Source organism: Stegodyphus dumicola, chromosome 2, assembly GCF_044657685.1.
Source record: "Stegodyphus dumicola isolate Sdum_Otavi_A_Nest chromosome 2, ASM4465768v1".
NCBI classification, from domain to species: Eukaryota; Metazoa; Arthropoda; class Arachnida; order Araneae; family Eresidae; genus Stegodyphus; species Stegodyphus dumicola.
The window spans coordinates 245,026,047-245,041,933 of record NC_140769.1 but is presented as its reverse complement, the minus strand read 5'-3'; the positions used below and the strand labels follow the sequence as shown (position 1 = coordinate 245,041,933).

General features: G+C 28.9%; 1 protein-coding gene across 2 annotated transcripts in view; it reads left to right on the top strand.

The window, feature by feature from the left end:
* Window positions 1-15,887, top strand: part of LOC118200448 (protein scribble homolog) — a 187,756-nt gene that overhangs the window by 146,745 nt on the left and 25,124 nt on the right. For both annotated transcript variants that reach the window (XM_085811973.1, XM_085811972.1), the window contains exons 29-36: window positions 287-493; window positions 3,940-3,996; window positions 4,086-4,187; window positions 4,277-4,375; window positions 8,269-8,406; window positions 9,449-9,608; window positions 11,320-11,461; window positions 11,674-11,835. In XM_085811973.1, the coding sequence (XP_085668099.1) occupies window positions 287-493; window positions 3,940-3,996; window positions 4,086-4,187; window positions 4,277-4,375; window positions 8,269-8,406; window positions 9,449-9,608; window positions 11,320-11,461; window positions 11,674-11,835 (1,067 nt within the window). The remainder of the gene's footprint in view (window positions 1-286; window positions 494-3,939; window positions 3,997-4,085; window positions 4,188-4,276; window positions 4,376-8,268; window positions 8,407-9,448; window positions 9,609-11,319; window positions 11,462-11,673; window positions 11,836-15,887) is intronic.

Sequence of the window (15,887 nt, the reverse complement as noted above, 5' to 3'; positions counted from 1 at the left end):
CAGATGATTGCAAATACACTTCTGCAAGTGATGAAGAAGTGTATATACTTAAGCCTTCAAAACTAGTCCTGCAAATTTATAAACATTACATTAATTCTTGTGCCTTATCACCCCCCAATAACTTCCATTATTCATTATATATCAAGTATAGTGTATTTCTTATTACAAATAATTTTTGTATAGCTAGTGCTTAAACTTGAATCATACGGTTATTTTGGTATTATCTGTACTATTCAGTTGTTATATGTGCTGTTCAAAGTAAAAGGACTAATCTGTTTAAAAATAGGTCAATGAAACCTCCCTACTTGGTGCTACATATCAAGAAGCCATAACAGCTATGCGCACAGCTTGTGATACTGTCCGTTTAATTGTCTGTGATGGGTACAATCTGTCAGAATCCGAAAGAGTAGGAGAGAAATCTGAAAATATGAAGGCCTCTCTATCTTCATCGTCCATTGATAAAGAGGATGAAATGATGAATGTTTTTAGGCAGGTCTGTATTAATGAAATTAATTTTGTTTTAAATTTGAATTTAGCTATTGCTGTTCAAATTACAAAATGATACTAAGTGAAATTATATGTTTCATCCGTGTGTGCTCTGTAAAACTGCTAAAGGTATATGCCCTGTAAAACTGCTAAAGGGGTATGCCATTAGTATAGTAAGCTGTTTTCAGAAGATGTATTTTTTTTAAATAATATACTAATTTTTGTTGTTCTCTTTCCTGCATGATTATGTAAAGATATTAATTTTGAAAGACACAATCCAGAAAAATTATTATAAGTAATTTAAAATAAAAAAGGAGGTAGCCAAATTAAAATGGGGAGTTAAAAGTATTACTTAAAGTTAATAATTTTGAGCTGCATTTATATATATATATATCTTCGAAAACAGCAACATCTAGCCAAATTGTCTAAAACTAAATAAGACCTTTAAAAACCAAACAGAAATAGTTTATCTTGATCTAAGTATTCATAAACTAAATGAAATTAAACTTTTTTATAAATGAAAAGATTTTAATTTTTCTACTAATAAACTCATTAATTGGAATTCTAACATATCTAAAAGTTATTGCAAATACTATTTTTAACCAAATTAGTGGAATTAAAAAAGTTTACACTGAAATAGAAACACAAAAAGAAGGAATTGTTTTCAAACAAAAAGAAGGAATTAATTCTCACCAAAATTTTAAAAGATAATGAAATTCCTTTAAAATTCATTAATAGTATATTAAACAAATCTGGAGTAGTCTACACCCTATAATACTTTTTAAAAGTATGAATTTTTTATCTGAAAACTCCAAAAGAGAAGGATAAAGGAGGATGTTTTAAAGGGTATATAGGATTTTTTTTTTTTTTTTTAAATTACTATTCTGTTACTAACCACAACCTTATATATATTCAAAGTTGTCATGAGAAGCCCATGACGTGAAGACTTTTTACTTTTCTAATATAGTTCTTTTACTTCCTTTTTGAACTTTTTTCTGTACTTTTAAATTACAAAATTTAAAAACTCAAATTCAACTGTATAGATTTTTTACTCATCTCTACATAACAAGTAATATACAAATATTAAACATTTTCATTAACTTATGAATAATTTCTCTGTTCTTAAAGGCTGTTTTGTGTATTTTTTAAATTTAAAGACTAAAATTTGTTATTAAATATGAAATTTCTTTTTTAAATGAATTTGCAAAAATATATATGAGACCATATACAGTACAAAATCTGAAATCTGAATGTCCATCATTTGGAAAGATCTAAAATCTGTACTTCCTAACCACCAGCAACTTTAGAAATATATCGTGTGTGTGTGTTTTACGCATGCATATTTGATATTTTTTGCATGATAAACATGTGGAGAGCGCTGATTCTTAATTTCACTTTATTAAATAAAATATCTCTGTATTGAAGAAAGAGTCATTTATTAGCAAAAAACTGTATGATGAATAATTTTGCTCCGTAGCCAGCTTTAGAAAAGACTTCTGCAGGAATGTATAAACTTTTTTTTATAAGATATCACTAATTGAGACCATTGTACACTTTTGTATGAACATTTTTATGTGATGATTACAGACTTAGCTTTGTAAAGGGGTAAATGTGTTGACAAGGCAAACTTTAATAGAAATTTCTTTTCATTTGCAAAAAATAGATTTTATAAATGATACTCATAGGCCAAAAGATTACACTCCTAGGGAGTTCAGATAAGCCCAGGCAAAATATGGGAAGAGAAAAATTTTTAGAATTTATAGAAGGACCAAGTGACAGATTTAAGGGATAACAAAATCTGAAGTATTGGAGAAAGCGCTGGAATGCAGAATTTTTAGAAGACTACACCTTGCTGTAAAATGTCTGCTGCCAGGCCTCGATAAGCTGTATGAGGAGGTTATTTGTTCTGGACTCAATTCTAGTAGAACAACATGTCCATAATTGCCAGTTTCATGATATATTGCTAGTAGTGTGTAGCAGACAGTAGCTAAGCTTTATGATGACAGCCACGAATTTGAAAGTTTTTGGATATCACAAACAAAGCACAAAGTTTTCCAATTAAAAGAAATTGTGAAGAAATGTAGAAAAGTGGTAATAAATAAAGATAGTGTAACTGAAGGGCATGCAGCAAAAAGGGCCCACATCTTTAAATTTTAGGAAAATTTAAAAAAAGTTTCGAAAATTCATTTTTTTAAAATTTATGTTCTAAGTGGTTATCCTCGTTAAAAGGGCTAGTAAAAATTATTTTTTACACCTACTGCAGTGGCTTTTTACTCCAACGCAAAGAATGAATTTTTTTAAAAAACAAAAAGTCCCATGAACCTAAAATTTACCAAAGTGGAACTGGGCCCTTCTAGCTTCAAGCCCTTCAGTTTTTTTATTGTGATTACAGTGGCCCCATCATCAATCATAAATGTATGGACAGCAAAATCTGTAGTATGGTTCTAAATTCAGGAAATATTGCTGCCAACAATGAAGAAAGTAACAGAGATGTTATTGACAACCAAACAATTTCAATTGACAATTTAGGGGGAATTCTTGACACAATTAAGAGGACTTGAATAGTGGAATTTTGTAAGTGAGCAAGAAATTATGTGAAGTAGCTAAAATATCTTGCACTGTAAGAAATGTTTAATAAAATAAACTAGTAAATATTGAGCTGCCCTCCCCACTTTTTTTGCTTGTTGTTGTTGTTGTTAAGTTTGATTTCCTTAAAGTCATTATTTCATAAAACACTCTCTCATATTTTTAATTTTATACTTCCTACATGTCATCGTATTAGATTTAAACTGAAAAATACCAAATTTGAATCGCTGAAGTCCCAACAAGCCTTGATCTCGGACATTATACTCTAAGAAAAAATGCATTGCAAAAGTGAAAAATATATAAATGGTTAAAAATTGTTTTATTCTGTGGTAAATTATTTTATTTTCTTGGAAAGTTTTTTTTTTATTTGTTTGTATGAGTGTGTGAATACATGCGTGCATGAATGTTATTTATTAATTTGATGTGAATATTATGATTTAGCATTCTTGATAATGATCTTAATTTTGGTTTAAAAATGGCATAGAAAAAGCTACTTTTAAGGAGTGTAATGCCTTTTTTATATTTTCTTTTGGGTTTTAATTATTTTTTTAGGGAGAAAGGGTATGAAAATTTTTTAGATGAAATTATTTATGTGTGTTGATTTGTATTTCTGCTGAAGAATATTAAGAGTTTAATGTTGGATAACTAACTACTGCATATTTAAAAGATGTCTGCAATTTAGAAATTATTTTTAAAAAAATTAATGCATATTTAGTTACACCTTTTATCCCAATATTATAGCTTTTGAAATTTGAGGTAAGGGTATATGGAAACTTACAGTTTATATAATGGGATTTTTGTACTTTTTTGCCACTATGGTCCATCTAAATTTTATTTTATTTTAATTGAAATATACGTTTAATATAGGAGCAAGAAGTATTAAAAGAAACTGCCTTGTGGGAAAAAGAAGACCTGGAAAAAATGGTATGCTTTATACTTAGTCTTTTTATAGTTTGAGACAATGAGAAAATTTTAATATAATTATAATTTTACAATAAAGTATAATTTTGCAGGAGCAATTACGTGAAAAAACTGATGGATTAACTTTTACTGAGCAGCAAATTCAGCCATCTACAGTAGACAGTGATGTCAATTTTAACATCATTTCTGTTGATGTAAGAAATTAAAATTTAATAATGATACATATTTATTAAATAGTATTTATATTGATGAAGTTATTTTTATCATCTATCATCTATTTCAGGAAAATAAAATTGAAAAAGAAGATGTAAATATTAATTTGGATCAAACTATGTTCAGCACTCCATTTAAGAATGATTTTGTATCTCCAAATGATAATCAGGTAATTAAAAGCATGTTAGGATTAATGTATTGAATTAAGTGATTTCTTTCAGTATATCATTAAAAAATGCAGGGTTATTACCAATCTATAAAAATCGTATATGAAAGGATTAAGTTTTTTTCGTTTCATAGGAGTTTAGAGCTCTCTATAAAATGTGCCTTTAATTGTTGTTGTAAACTTTTTTCGTCCTTTTTTGGAAGTGTTAGCACCAAGGAAAGATGCTGGATAATGGTTAAATGATAATATTGAAACATGAGATTTCATCCACAAATATATAGTGAAATATTAAAAAGGTGTGCACAAGTGAATTTGCGTATTCTGAAGAAAACTTTAATTCTTCCAGTAGTTATAAAAACTTTTATTCAATGGCTGAAGTGTCTGTCCTTCTCTTGGTAATGCAGAAATTTGTCAGTTTCACCATCATTGGGATTTGTTACCTTTTAATATTGTTGCATACTAGAGGTTTTCCAAAATCAAATTTAATTAATAAATACCAAGTCCTGGTGATGATGCATCATTATTTCCCACATTTTTGTTCAGGTGGTTTGAAATTATTTTGAAGCTGGGAAACATGAAAAATCAGCAATGCCCTCATCGAACCTCGAGTTTCAGATTTCATGGGACTAGTAGCATGTGCTCCCAATTACATCATAAAGACACAGAGTAAGGAAGGAGATAATTCCTTACATACTTTACAGTAAAGGTTCTAAAACTCTGTTGCGCTTAGAACGGCTATAGAAAAAGTTGGGATTTCTTCATTTGACTAGAATTACCATACATCTTCCATTTTCTCGGCATATCCTTATTTCCAGTGATTAAATTAACTTCCAAGTGCAATTTTCAAAATTAAACTAATGTCTGTAAATTGGACCTGTAGGTTTAATGTTTTGAAATGAGTGTAAACAAAATCATTGTAAAGAACAAAAGCTTTAGAGCCAATGTACAAGAGCTGGTTGGTGTAAATATTAGGAAGAGAATAAACACTTTTCCCAAAAGTCTAGTCAGTGATTGTTTAGAATACTTCAGTATGTGGCCTAAACCATTTAAGAAGTTTCTTTTTTCATATGGATGAAATTTGAAAACTTCTCATGTACAGAAATTGAATCATCCAGCACAGACATGCAAGATAATGAAAAAATAATGAGTATTGATGACACTGATTCTATAATAAAGTAATTTGTAATTATGTACTTATGTAATTATGTACTTAGCATTGTTTTGTAAACAATAGTAGTAGCTCAATAAACTATGGATGAGTAGCTCAAAAATCTAAAACTTCAAAATTTTATTTTGTTCTCCAAAAAATTACACACTTGCCCTTCATTCTTCTCCATAGTGCTAGAGTTAAAAGACTATTTTCTTTGATTCAGATACTTGGTGCAAGAGTAGTTGAAGCCATATGAATTACAACTTTGAAAATTCACTTGTGTAGTATTCCATTCATACTTGTTAAAACTATGGAGGTAGGAAGTAAGAGGAAAGGCCATAATTGGTTTTCTCCATGCATTGCCTTGAAGCAGTGGCTCACCTCTCGTGGAGACCAAAACATTCAGTAACTTGCCATTTAAGGTCAATGGGTTTTGACATAATCGGTGGTAAACATTTGGCAATTACATTATAAAGATACATATAAATGTATGTAATTTCTTTTTTGATAGTATTTTAGAGTCCTAAGTATGTGAAAAGAATATATTTTTAAAGAACAATTCATTCTGATATGGAATTAAATGCTATATTTTATCCAAAGCAGTTTGCTCAGAACCGTTTAATTTGAATGAAATATTTTCAGAAGTTTTGATTAATTACATCAGAAAGAAATTTTAAGGCAATTCAGTTTTATTCAGTTATTGATTACAAAAATTAAGATCAAAGTTTATTGTATTATTAATATTAAAATTACGCATTATTTCTTTCCTATTTGCAGAGCTTCTTTCTGAAAAACTTTCTCAAATATGAGATGATTTTTTAGCTTCTGAGGTATCCTTTAAATAAAAAAATTAGAGTCATTTTATAATTAATGCTCTGGTTCATTTCAAATTAGAGCATCTTTTATTGTAATCGTGAAATGCGTTAAATATTGCTGCTGATTTTCAAGTACTTAACTCTCTCTGAATATTTCTGAAAGGGAAATTAATTTGTTTTAATAATATTTAAAACTTGTAAATAAGTTATTATAAAATGTAAGGAAATAATTCTTTTAATACTTATTGAATTTTTTTTACCCTCAATTTCAACAATACATATTCTAAAAATTCTTTTTTACTACTTTCTTAAGTACGCATCTTATATACTTGGCTTTACAACCCCTTTTTAACAGCTTGCTTTCCTGTACGAACAAATCTTGCTTAAAAAGTTTTATAAACAAATTTGTTAACTGAATTTCAATTTATGTTTACAATTAAATTTTAAGTTTGTAGAGTCATTAGGTTGCTTTGGAGCAGGAGATGACATGAAAAATGAGTAATGCCCTCGCAGGGATTTAAACCTGGACCACTCGACTACATGCTGAGTGCTGCTGTTATTATAAATAATATAATAAATATTTATGCATTTTGTTAACGCAAATACACACTTTTTACAAAGATATTAATAAATTTCATTATATATATAATATTTCTCATTTTCATAAAAATAAAATTATTAGTTTAAAATGAGCAACCGTTAAGCCTCTCCCTTAAAACTTTTTTTAAATGTACATGTTACAGTATTATGTAGATGATAAAAATGTCCTTTATTTAAAACATTTTGATATTTGGAACATAAAAGTAGTGAATACTCTGTCAAGGGTATCGAAAGAGGTATATAATTTTAAAGTTACCGTAAGGTATTTTTCATTTTTTATGCAAAACATTTTTGCTAAAATCTATATTTTTGTAGTCCAGTAGCATAAAATTTTATAAAACAAATTTATAATCAAAATCGCTATTACAAGTTATAAAAAAATAGTAAAGATATGATTTTCGCGTAAATGCCTTTAAACTATACAAATTGCTATTATCCATTTGACAGTGAATGTATTTTTTTATGCGGAAGTATCCCCGCTTTTCAATTTTTATAGAACTGTCATGTGTGAAAATACTGTCAAAGTGCTGCCAAGGATGCTCTGGATATAAACCAAAAGCATCCCAGCTGGAGAATCGGTGCCTGGGAGCACTAATTCAGTCATGGTGCTGGGCTGGCCCCTTCTTTTATTCTTATTTCCATGGTTAAAACATCTTAATATAACAAAGCAAATCAGATAACAAATTTGTATTCATGGGTTGTTTAAGTGAACTTACTTCTATTGGACCACAAGTGGCTAAAATTCAAATGTGGAGTTCAGTGGTGTACTTTCGTGTGTATTTCTATATGCATAATCAAATTATAATATTTTTGAAAATGGATATTTAAATATGCAGCATTTTAACAATTTTAATTGCTTGGAATCTTAACAACTTTTGCTGATTGTTTGAATTTATATTGTAAAATATTATTTAAAGTTTGGTAATGTCTGGCTGTCTTCTTGTTTGCATTCCAGGATTTCATAACCCTGCATTTGGCCTGTCTAAAAGAACAAACATAAATAATGAAATTTTTCCTTTAAAATTTATGGTGTCAAATTAAGTGTAAACTTTCACAACTATTTAGAAATTCAATATTTTTGAATTAATTTTAAAAAACTGACAGTAAAATTTAAATATTTTTTTATATATTTGGAAGACAGAAATGTATTTGTTTCATAGGTATTATGAATTCATTTTGTAATGATGTACCCTTTTTTTTGCTTGAACTAATATTTTCTAGCTGATAGTGTGTCAAAATCTTGGATATATATTTACTGATATGTTTCATTTATATGAAATCCTTAATTCATGTATGAAGATCTATCTATATATGCCTATGCCCTGTTTCAGAGAGATGAAATGCCTTCACCTATTAATTTTAATGCTGAAGATTCTAATCTTACTGTCAGCACTGACGAATCAATGGTTGATCCTATTCAAAGGGCAAAGCTGCCAGGTGCCAAACCTGTCCTGCCAAAAATATCAAAAGTGAGTTGCTGTTCATAAATCATATGTGTGTTAAATTCATTGAACATATTTGAGATTAATTTTAGGGAAATTGAAACATTAAAAAAAATTTAGTAGCATAATAAAGAAATATTTTTAAACATATAAGAATACTACAGATAGTCTAAAAAACTTACCCTTTTTTTCTCTGACCTCTCAAAAATGGGCATTTGTTTGTAGTTTCTATATAGTGCTATGATATATTACATCTCTTTGCTAACAGCTGTGGTATATTTCAGTTTCTTAATATAAGAGTAATGAGCTAGGTGTTGGAAGTTGTATTTCAATTCGTCTAGATATATTTCAGGAACACAAAAAAAAGGGGCCGTTACTGTCATTTTTTATATTTGAAAGTGAGTAATTATTTAATGGCTATATTTCTGTGTTTCTAACTTTTCTTTACATCTAAAGCATGTTGTACAGTCCAAGATCTCCATTTCATGAAAAAATTTGATACTCAACATTAATTTTAGTAATAATGGGAATTTGTATCATATAAGTTTTAGGTTATCTGCAACACATTTGACTGAACTTTAACGCAATTTTCTTCTTCATTTTCTGGTGGGCTGCTGAAATGATATAATATTTCTTTAAAAATAAAATGAGCAATAGGAGAAATATTTTGCTTTTCATTTTTGTTCATGTAATAATGAGAAGAGATTAAATAATAAATTGTTTAAACAATAATGTATATATTAATTTGTTAAAAGAATAAATTTGATATGGTAATCATGTAAGTAAATTCTTGAATTTGTGCTTATCCAGTGATTCTGAATTATTGTTATAGTCCTCAGATAATAGAGTGTATTACTTTTAGTAAAAAGAACTTTTTTTTAACTACCAAGATGAATTGTTATTTATTCTGAATGGAAATATTTTCTTTGGAGAAAAATTTTACTCATTCATTCAAATTTGTACAAAAATTATGCAATATTATGCATGTTTGTGTAATTTTTCAAATATTTAAATGTATTCTGTAAAATTTCTTTTAGAAGAATTTATAAAATATTTTTGTTTGAAAAAGGTGCCTGTTCCAAAAATTGCTGATCCAGAACAGTTGACATTCAGTGAGAAAAAAAGGAGATTTGAACTAGTTACAAAACAAGAAGATGCAGCTAGTACTGATGTAAAGCATTTTAGTTATTTTACTCCAGTTGAGCTGGAAAGGATGAGAGAAGAAGAAGGTATAAATAAAAAATAAATTATGCCTAATTCTGTGAATAGTAAAGCTATACTCTTCATGAGATTTATGGCATAGTATTGGTTATATATCTATTATTTTCTGTTGTGAATAAGAAATCATCAAATATTAATGTAAAATATTTTGTAATATCTATATTTTGCAAAGAGTATAAGCAGCTTTCAAAAGAGGTAGCTATGCGTATAATATTTCATTAAAGTCTGTAAGAAATTCTGACATGAAATATTTTTCACATGATTAATTTGAAATAGTTGCATTAGTTAGGCTTTGCATCATTTTTTGTTGCATACTTGAATTATGCTAAAAAGGGAAACAATCTGTTATTCCTTAATTAGATGTCCTAATCATCATATAATCCTTCTTTATTGGCAGAATCTTTGTAATCCTTTTGTTAGTATAGATAATGATGATGACAGTTTATGGTAGTTGCTATGGCAGTTTTTTAAGTAAAACTACTATGAAATATTGGATCAGTTATTAACTCTTTTTTTGGGGGGAAGGAGGATTTCTTCAAAGCATGTGACACTTTAGTTAGCATTTGTTTAACTGTTGAATTTCTTTAAGATAAGGGGGAAATTTTTCTTTTGCCCCTTTTATATTAGTTACAAATTTTACCAATTCTGCATTGTTTAGTTTTAATTCTGCCCATTAATAAGATCGGAATTTGGTCTTTAGGTGCATGAAATAAACAAATTCTTCAAGAAATGATAGTATGCTTTGTGAGTTTGGTTAAATATACGACAGACTTTAAAACTTTTTTTCTCATTTAATAACTGCAAATTTTCTTCCTGAAAAACAAACATTTTCATTTTTTTCATCAATAATCATCTTTTGGCTCTAAGCTGTTTCATTTTTATTTTGCTAAAAATTATTTGTAAAACTCTTCCGTATAGTGGCTTAGATTTTCTTGAACCCTCAACATCTGTTAAAAATCTTCCGCTTTCAATAAATATTAATTCCAGTTCTCTCTCTCTATGCAAGAATATTTATCTGCCTTATCTCAAAGAACATCTACCTAACTTCCCCCCTATTTTTTTCCCTTTTCTTTTACCTTTATATAGAGTTAAATATTTTATTATAACCAATGTGTTTGTGCAGGGACAGTAAATCCCTGCTCTTAAAATGCATTAAGCTTATACATTTGAAATTAATGTTGAACAGTAGTAAATTTTGCCCCTTCCTTAGGAAAAAAATAATTGAAGTACTTCCTTTAAATTTTGACCAACTTAATTTATAAGTTGCTAATCAACTTGAAAATAATTCATTAGAACTATAGTGAACAAAACAGTAAAAAAAAAAAAAAAAAAAAAAAAAAAAACTTGTATATACTCTTATATAAACTTAAACTCTTGATTGTATAAAGTATTTTATAAATAATTTATTTTCTTTCTTATAATTTAAATTGTTCTTCAAATATTAATATTTAAATGCTTCCTTCTGTATTTTGTTTATATATCCTCTTTCTTTTCTCTTTCTTATTTCTTTTTGAACATAATTCTTTTACTTTTTAAAGATTCATGATGTGATTAAAAAATATTAAAACAAAGCATTTCTGCTTAAACCATATAAAATAGTTTTTAATTTAATTGTCTTTAATTTGACTTCCTTGCCTTTTTTGTAGTCTTTATAATCTGTATTCCAATACATATAAGTATGAATGGCTCTCTGATTCATCATCATCTTATTTATTTAAGAGAAAAAACTTGCTTCAATGACTGAAGAAGAATTAAAAGACTATCATTCTGTTGAAGAAGAAGAGTACGATGACATCGTAAATCATGACATTATTTTATTTAATGCTCCAAATTCCACTGCTGATGATGTCACTTACTCTAGGTATGTAAATCAATACATTTGTAAGTTTTTAAACTTGTATTAAAACTTTTTGAAATTTGATTTGGATGTCATTATGATGAAATTATTTGATTTCTTAGTCCATTTAAAGTGAAATAAAAAGAGAAATATTAATTAATTTTGATGTCAAGTTTATGTGATCCATGAATGTTCTATCAAAATAAAATATGTGAATTTTTTTCCATCATTTCCAGTGTTACAACTGAACAGATAAGTAAAATACCTGTTCGAACAGCTAAAGCAGAGCGCAGGTTAAAAGAAAAACTCAACCAGAGCTCAGAGGAAGAAAGCAATCTCACCCCAGCACAGCAGAGAGCCCTGCATGCTGAAAAACGAGCAGCTTGGAGGCAGGCTAGGTAAATATAATTTGCTTCTCATAAATATTTTTATTTCAAGTAATGGTGTTATATTGCTTGTTAAATTTCAAAATATAATTAGGTAAATACTTTGTGTGAGTGGCATAAATTTTTTAATCTTCTTGTTAGTATGTTGTGATTGTTAGGCAATGAAAATTTTTAAGATATTTTTTTTTAAACTGGAAACATGTAAGTTTTCAGATAACTGATTGAAAATTGCTTCTTAAAAATCTGTTTTAAGTTTTTCTTATATTTTAATAAAAAGAATGGAGGTTTGCTTCATTGAAGGGGAAAATGTCGCAGCAGTTATATTTTTTATTATGTGCACAGTATTTTTATGCCTTTTAATGCAAGAAAATGAAAATGTGCAGTTGTGACTATGTTGTTGCATCAAAAATTAGCATATACAAATAAGGCTGTGGTTATATTGTTGTGTGTGTGCGGGCACATGGTTGATTGAATGCACGCAGCTTCAATTATAGGTCGATAACATTTATATTATCAAAAGAAACACTTCAGAGTTCTGGAACTCTGAACAAAAATAGTCATACAACTCTTCACAATATCACAAAGTATAATCAGTAGCTACACTTCGAACTACTATTAACGTTAAACACAATATAAAGCACATCTAAAAAGCCAAGTCAGAACTATATATATATCTATATATACATAATTATATATATATATATATCTCCCTAAGTTTTCGCCCAGCCACCAAGATATTCCTAATACTTTCTGCTTCTTGAAATTACTGGAAGGCATTTACAGTGATTACATTACAGCCATTGCATATACACGGAACATTAATTACAATTATTCATTTACAATATCCATTACAGTTATACGGGGGCCGGACCAAATGGATGACAAAAATTAGTTGGCAAATCTGTTGCAGCTTGGGGATATCTCACCAATTTAGCAAGGTAGCCATGTACTCAAATTAGACTTGCCCCTTTATTTTTATTTTCCAGCAAGCTTAGCTTCTCTGTAGATTTTTCATGCTACATTATGTGGGAAAATAAACAATTTCACTAAAACAATCTGTGTACAAAATTTGTAACAATATTTATTGATAATTGGTGTATGTGTGCCATATGTATTGTTGCATGTATGCCTAAGTTACATGTTTGATCACTTTCTGATTATTTTCATTTTTTAAGTATTCAGTGTATTTGATATATATAGCTTTTTATTTTTAGCATTGTAGGCAAAAAATAAAACTGATACATTTCATAGTTTGCATTCATGGTTAAGATATTTCCAAATGTGTATTGTTGCTGTGTTATTCACTAATTAGTTGTCCAAAGGAGCAGTTTGCCCAGAAGGACTATTAACTTTGTTTTGGCATTTTGCATTGAAATGTTGGTTCACTTTTGTTGCTACCAAATATTATTACCCTGTATTATATTTAAAGAAATTAAATAATGAAGAATCTGCATAAATGTATGTATGTTTCTCTCATTGTGATAAAACAATGGTATTTGAAGTTATCAAATTTTGAATCACACACATTTCTGCCTGAATTTGGGATATGTTTCATTATCTATTTCATATTTTATAAAACTTTAACAAATTTTTTATTGACAAACTCGACAATTTCAAAGCAAGCAGTGGCAACACTGTACGGAAAAAAACATTTTAATCTCTAGCACGCAATACTGTGTATCAGAAATTTTAAAATTATTTTGCAGTATTTGCTGTTGAACTGAATTTTATGGTTTAAGTGCGAAGAACATTATATTTAATTAATAAAGGCAACTCACAAAACATTTAAAAAAAAAAACTTTGGGCATAATGTAAAATCTCAAAGCTTTCATATTTTTTAAAATTTAATTTATTTAAATGTATTTCATTTAGAATTATACAGATATTTAGTATTTAGTGAAAAGTAGAAGTTTTTTATAATTTTTTAAATCTGTAATATTATTTACATGTACGGTGACTTAAGTTATAAAAGGGTTTTCAGCAGAACATAACTGAAGCATATTGTAATAGTATATATTCAGTGTCTGGTATTATGTCCATTACACAAGTGAGATTTCTTTCTCATGTGCGTAAAAATGTCGACCATTACTGAATGTGTACGTATGAGGTCTTGCAACACTCATCATGGTACATATGAATATTGCTGATAGTATTGCTTAGATTTTTTCACAGATGTTCTCCTTGGTCTGCAATAATGCCAGAGAGTGATTTTGTTATGTTCCTAAAAGAAAATATCTGGTGTTGTTAAATCTATTGAATTTGGAGACCAATGAATGACTGGCCAGAGCATAAACTTATGAACATTTGTTTCTTCTTTGGATACTTTCTTGTACATGTTCAATTATTCAGTCTACTGGAAAATTCTGTCCGTTTTTGGAATAAAACAAAATACAAATTTTTCTTACTGTCAATAAACTTTACTGAATAATATAATTGCCATTATTGTTAATGACTTCTTGCCAGCATGAGGGCAATCCCATTTTTGAAAAATGTTGTATCTTTTGATGCAGAAAATTGAACCAGTGCTTGTTTGATATCTTCATTTTTGAATTTTTTTGCCCTTCAAAAAATTTCTTACGTACAAAAACAAGTGATAGTCAGAGTTTGCTAAGTCCAGGGAATATACACAGCATTGCGTGCAAGAGATGGATGTGACAGATTTTCCCAGCCTAGCTCTGGAATTTTTTGGTGTCCCCAAATAGCATGTGGCTGGCATTATCAAGATGCAGTATGATGTCTTTCCTTCTGAACATCACTGGCCTCTTTTCTTGGACTGCTGTCTTTAAATTATCAAGTTGCTGACAATACTTCTCTGAATAGAGCTTTTCATTCAGTTTTAAAAGCTCGTAATGTATTTATCCTCGAATGCCCCACCATATGCACAACATTCTCTTATTTGGTTTAGAGGTTGAACAGCTAGTTGAACAGTTTTCCGGGCTCACAATATGTCCTTTTCCTTGCAATGATTTCGTAGGTAATCCTCTTTTCATCCCCAGTTATCATGCCGTTCAAGAAGGGCTCGATTTTGTTCCCAGCAAGCAGAGATGTGCATATACTCCATCATCCAAATTCAAAATTTAATTCATGTGGCACCCATCTTAAATATTTCCACACCAATCCTATCTTCCGCATATTGTTCGAAATGGTTTGCTGAATTGAATTAAGCCTTTCCACAATCTCTGATGTTGTTGGAAAAGATCTTGCTCCAGCATGGTCTTAACAACCTCATCGTCGATCAAAGATGGTAACCCAGAACGTGCTTATCAGAAAGGTCGAAATCAACTGTTTCAAATTTTTCAAACCATCTTCTGCATGTCCTATCAGAAACTGTACCTTCAACAAACACTTTCAGTATGTTTCTACATCCTTCTGTAGCATTTCTTCCTTGTTGAAATTCATATAAAATACAGTGGCGTAAATGAACTTTATCAGTACCCATGGGTGCATACTTAAGACTGATAATTCACACTTAAGACTAATGTAAGTCAACTTTCTTTTAGTTAATTTGCTATGTCACTATGTATATATTAAGAGACAAAAATTAACATGTGCTTACGTTATTGAAAATTGTTGTTATAAAAATGGACAGAACTTTCCGATAGATCGAATATTTCCTGTGCTTGGGCTCAGCATTGTCCCTTCAAATCATGGCAAATCAGTTACAATAATTTTCTGCATAAATTCCATTTTTAGAAATTTCTAGAAAATTTTTTCTAGGGGGAAAAATCCTTCCCCCATCCTACAAAAAGAGAAATCCAACAATGCATTCCTGATATTAAAACATCAGTGATAGGTTCTTTGAATCAAGATTAAATGACTTCTGTTTTTCAAAACAAAGTTCAACACTCTTCTCTTCTCTCTCTCTCTTTTTATTTATTTTGTGTGTGAATTTTTTTATGCCATTGTTTTCCAGACATCTTATTCATGTAGTTTAAAAAGTATACAGTTAAGAAAGGATAATTAATATTTTTTGCTTATTTCTGTTTCTGAGGTAACAAATAAATTGATAGTCTATATTATCAGACTTATTAATACTAGTATGTATGGTATATATTTTACAATTT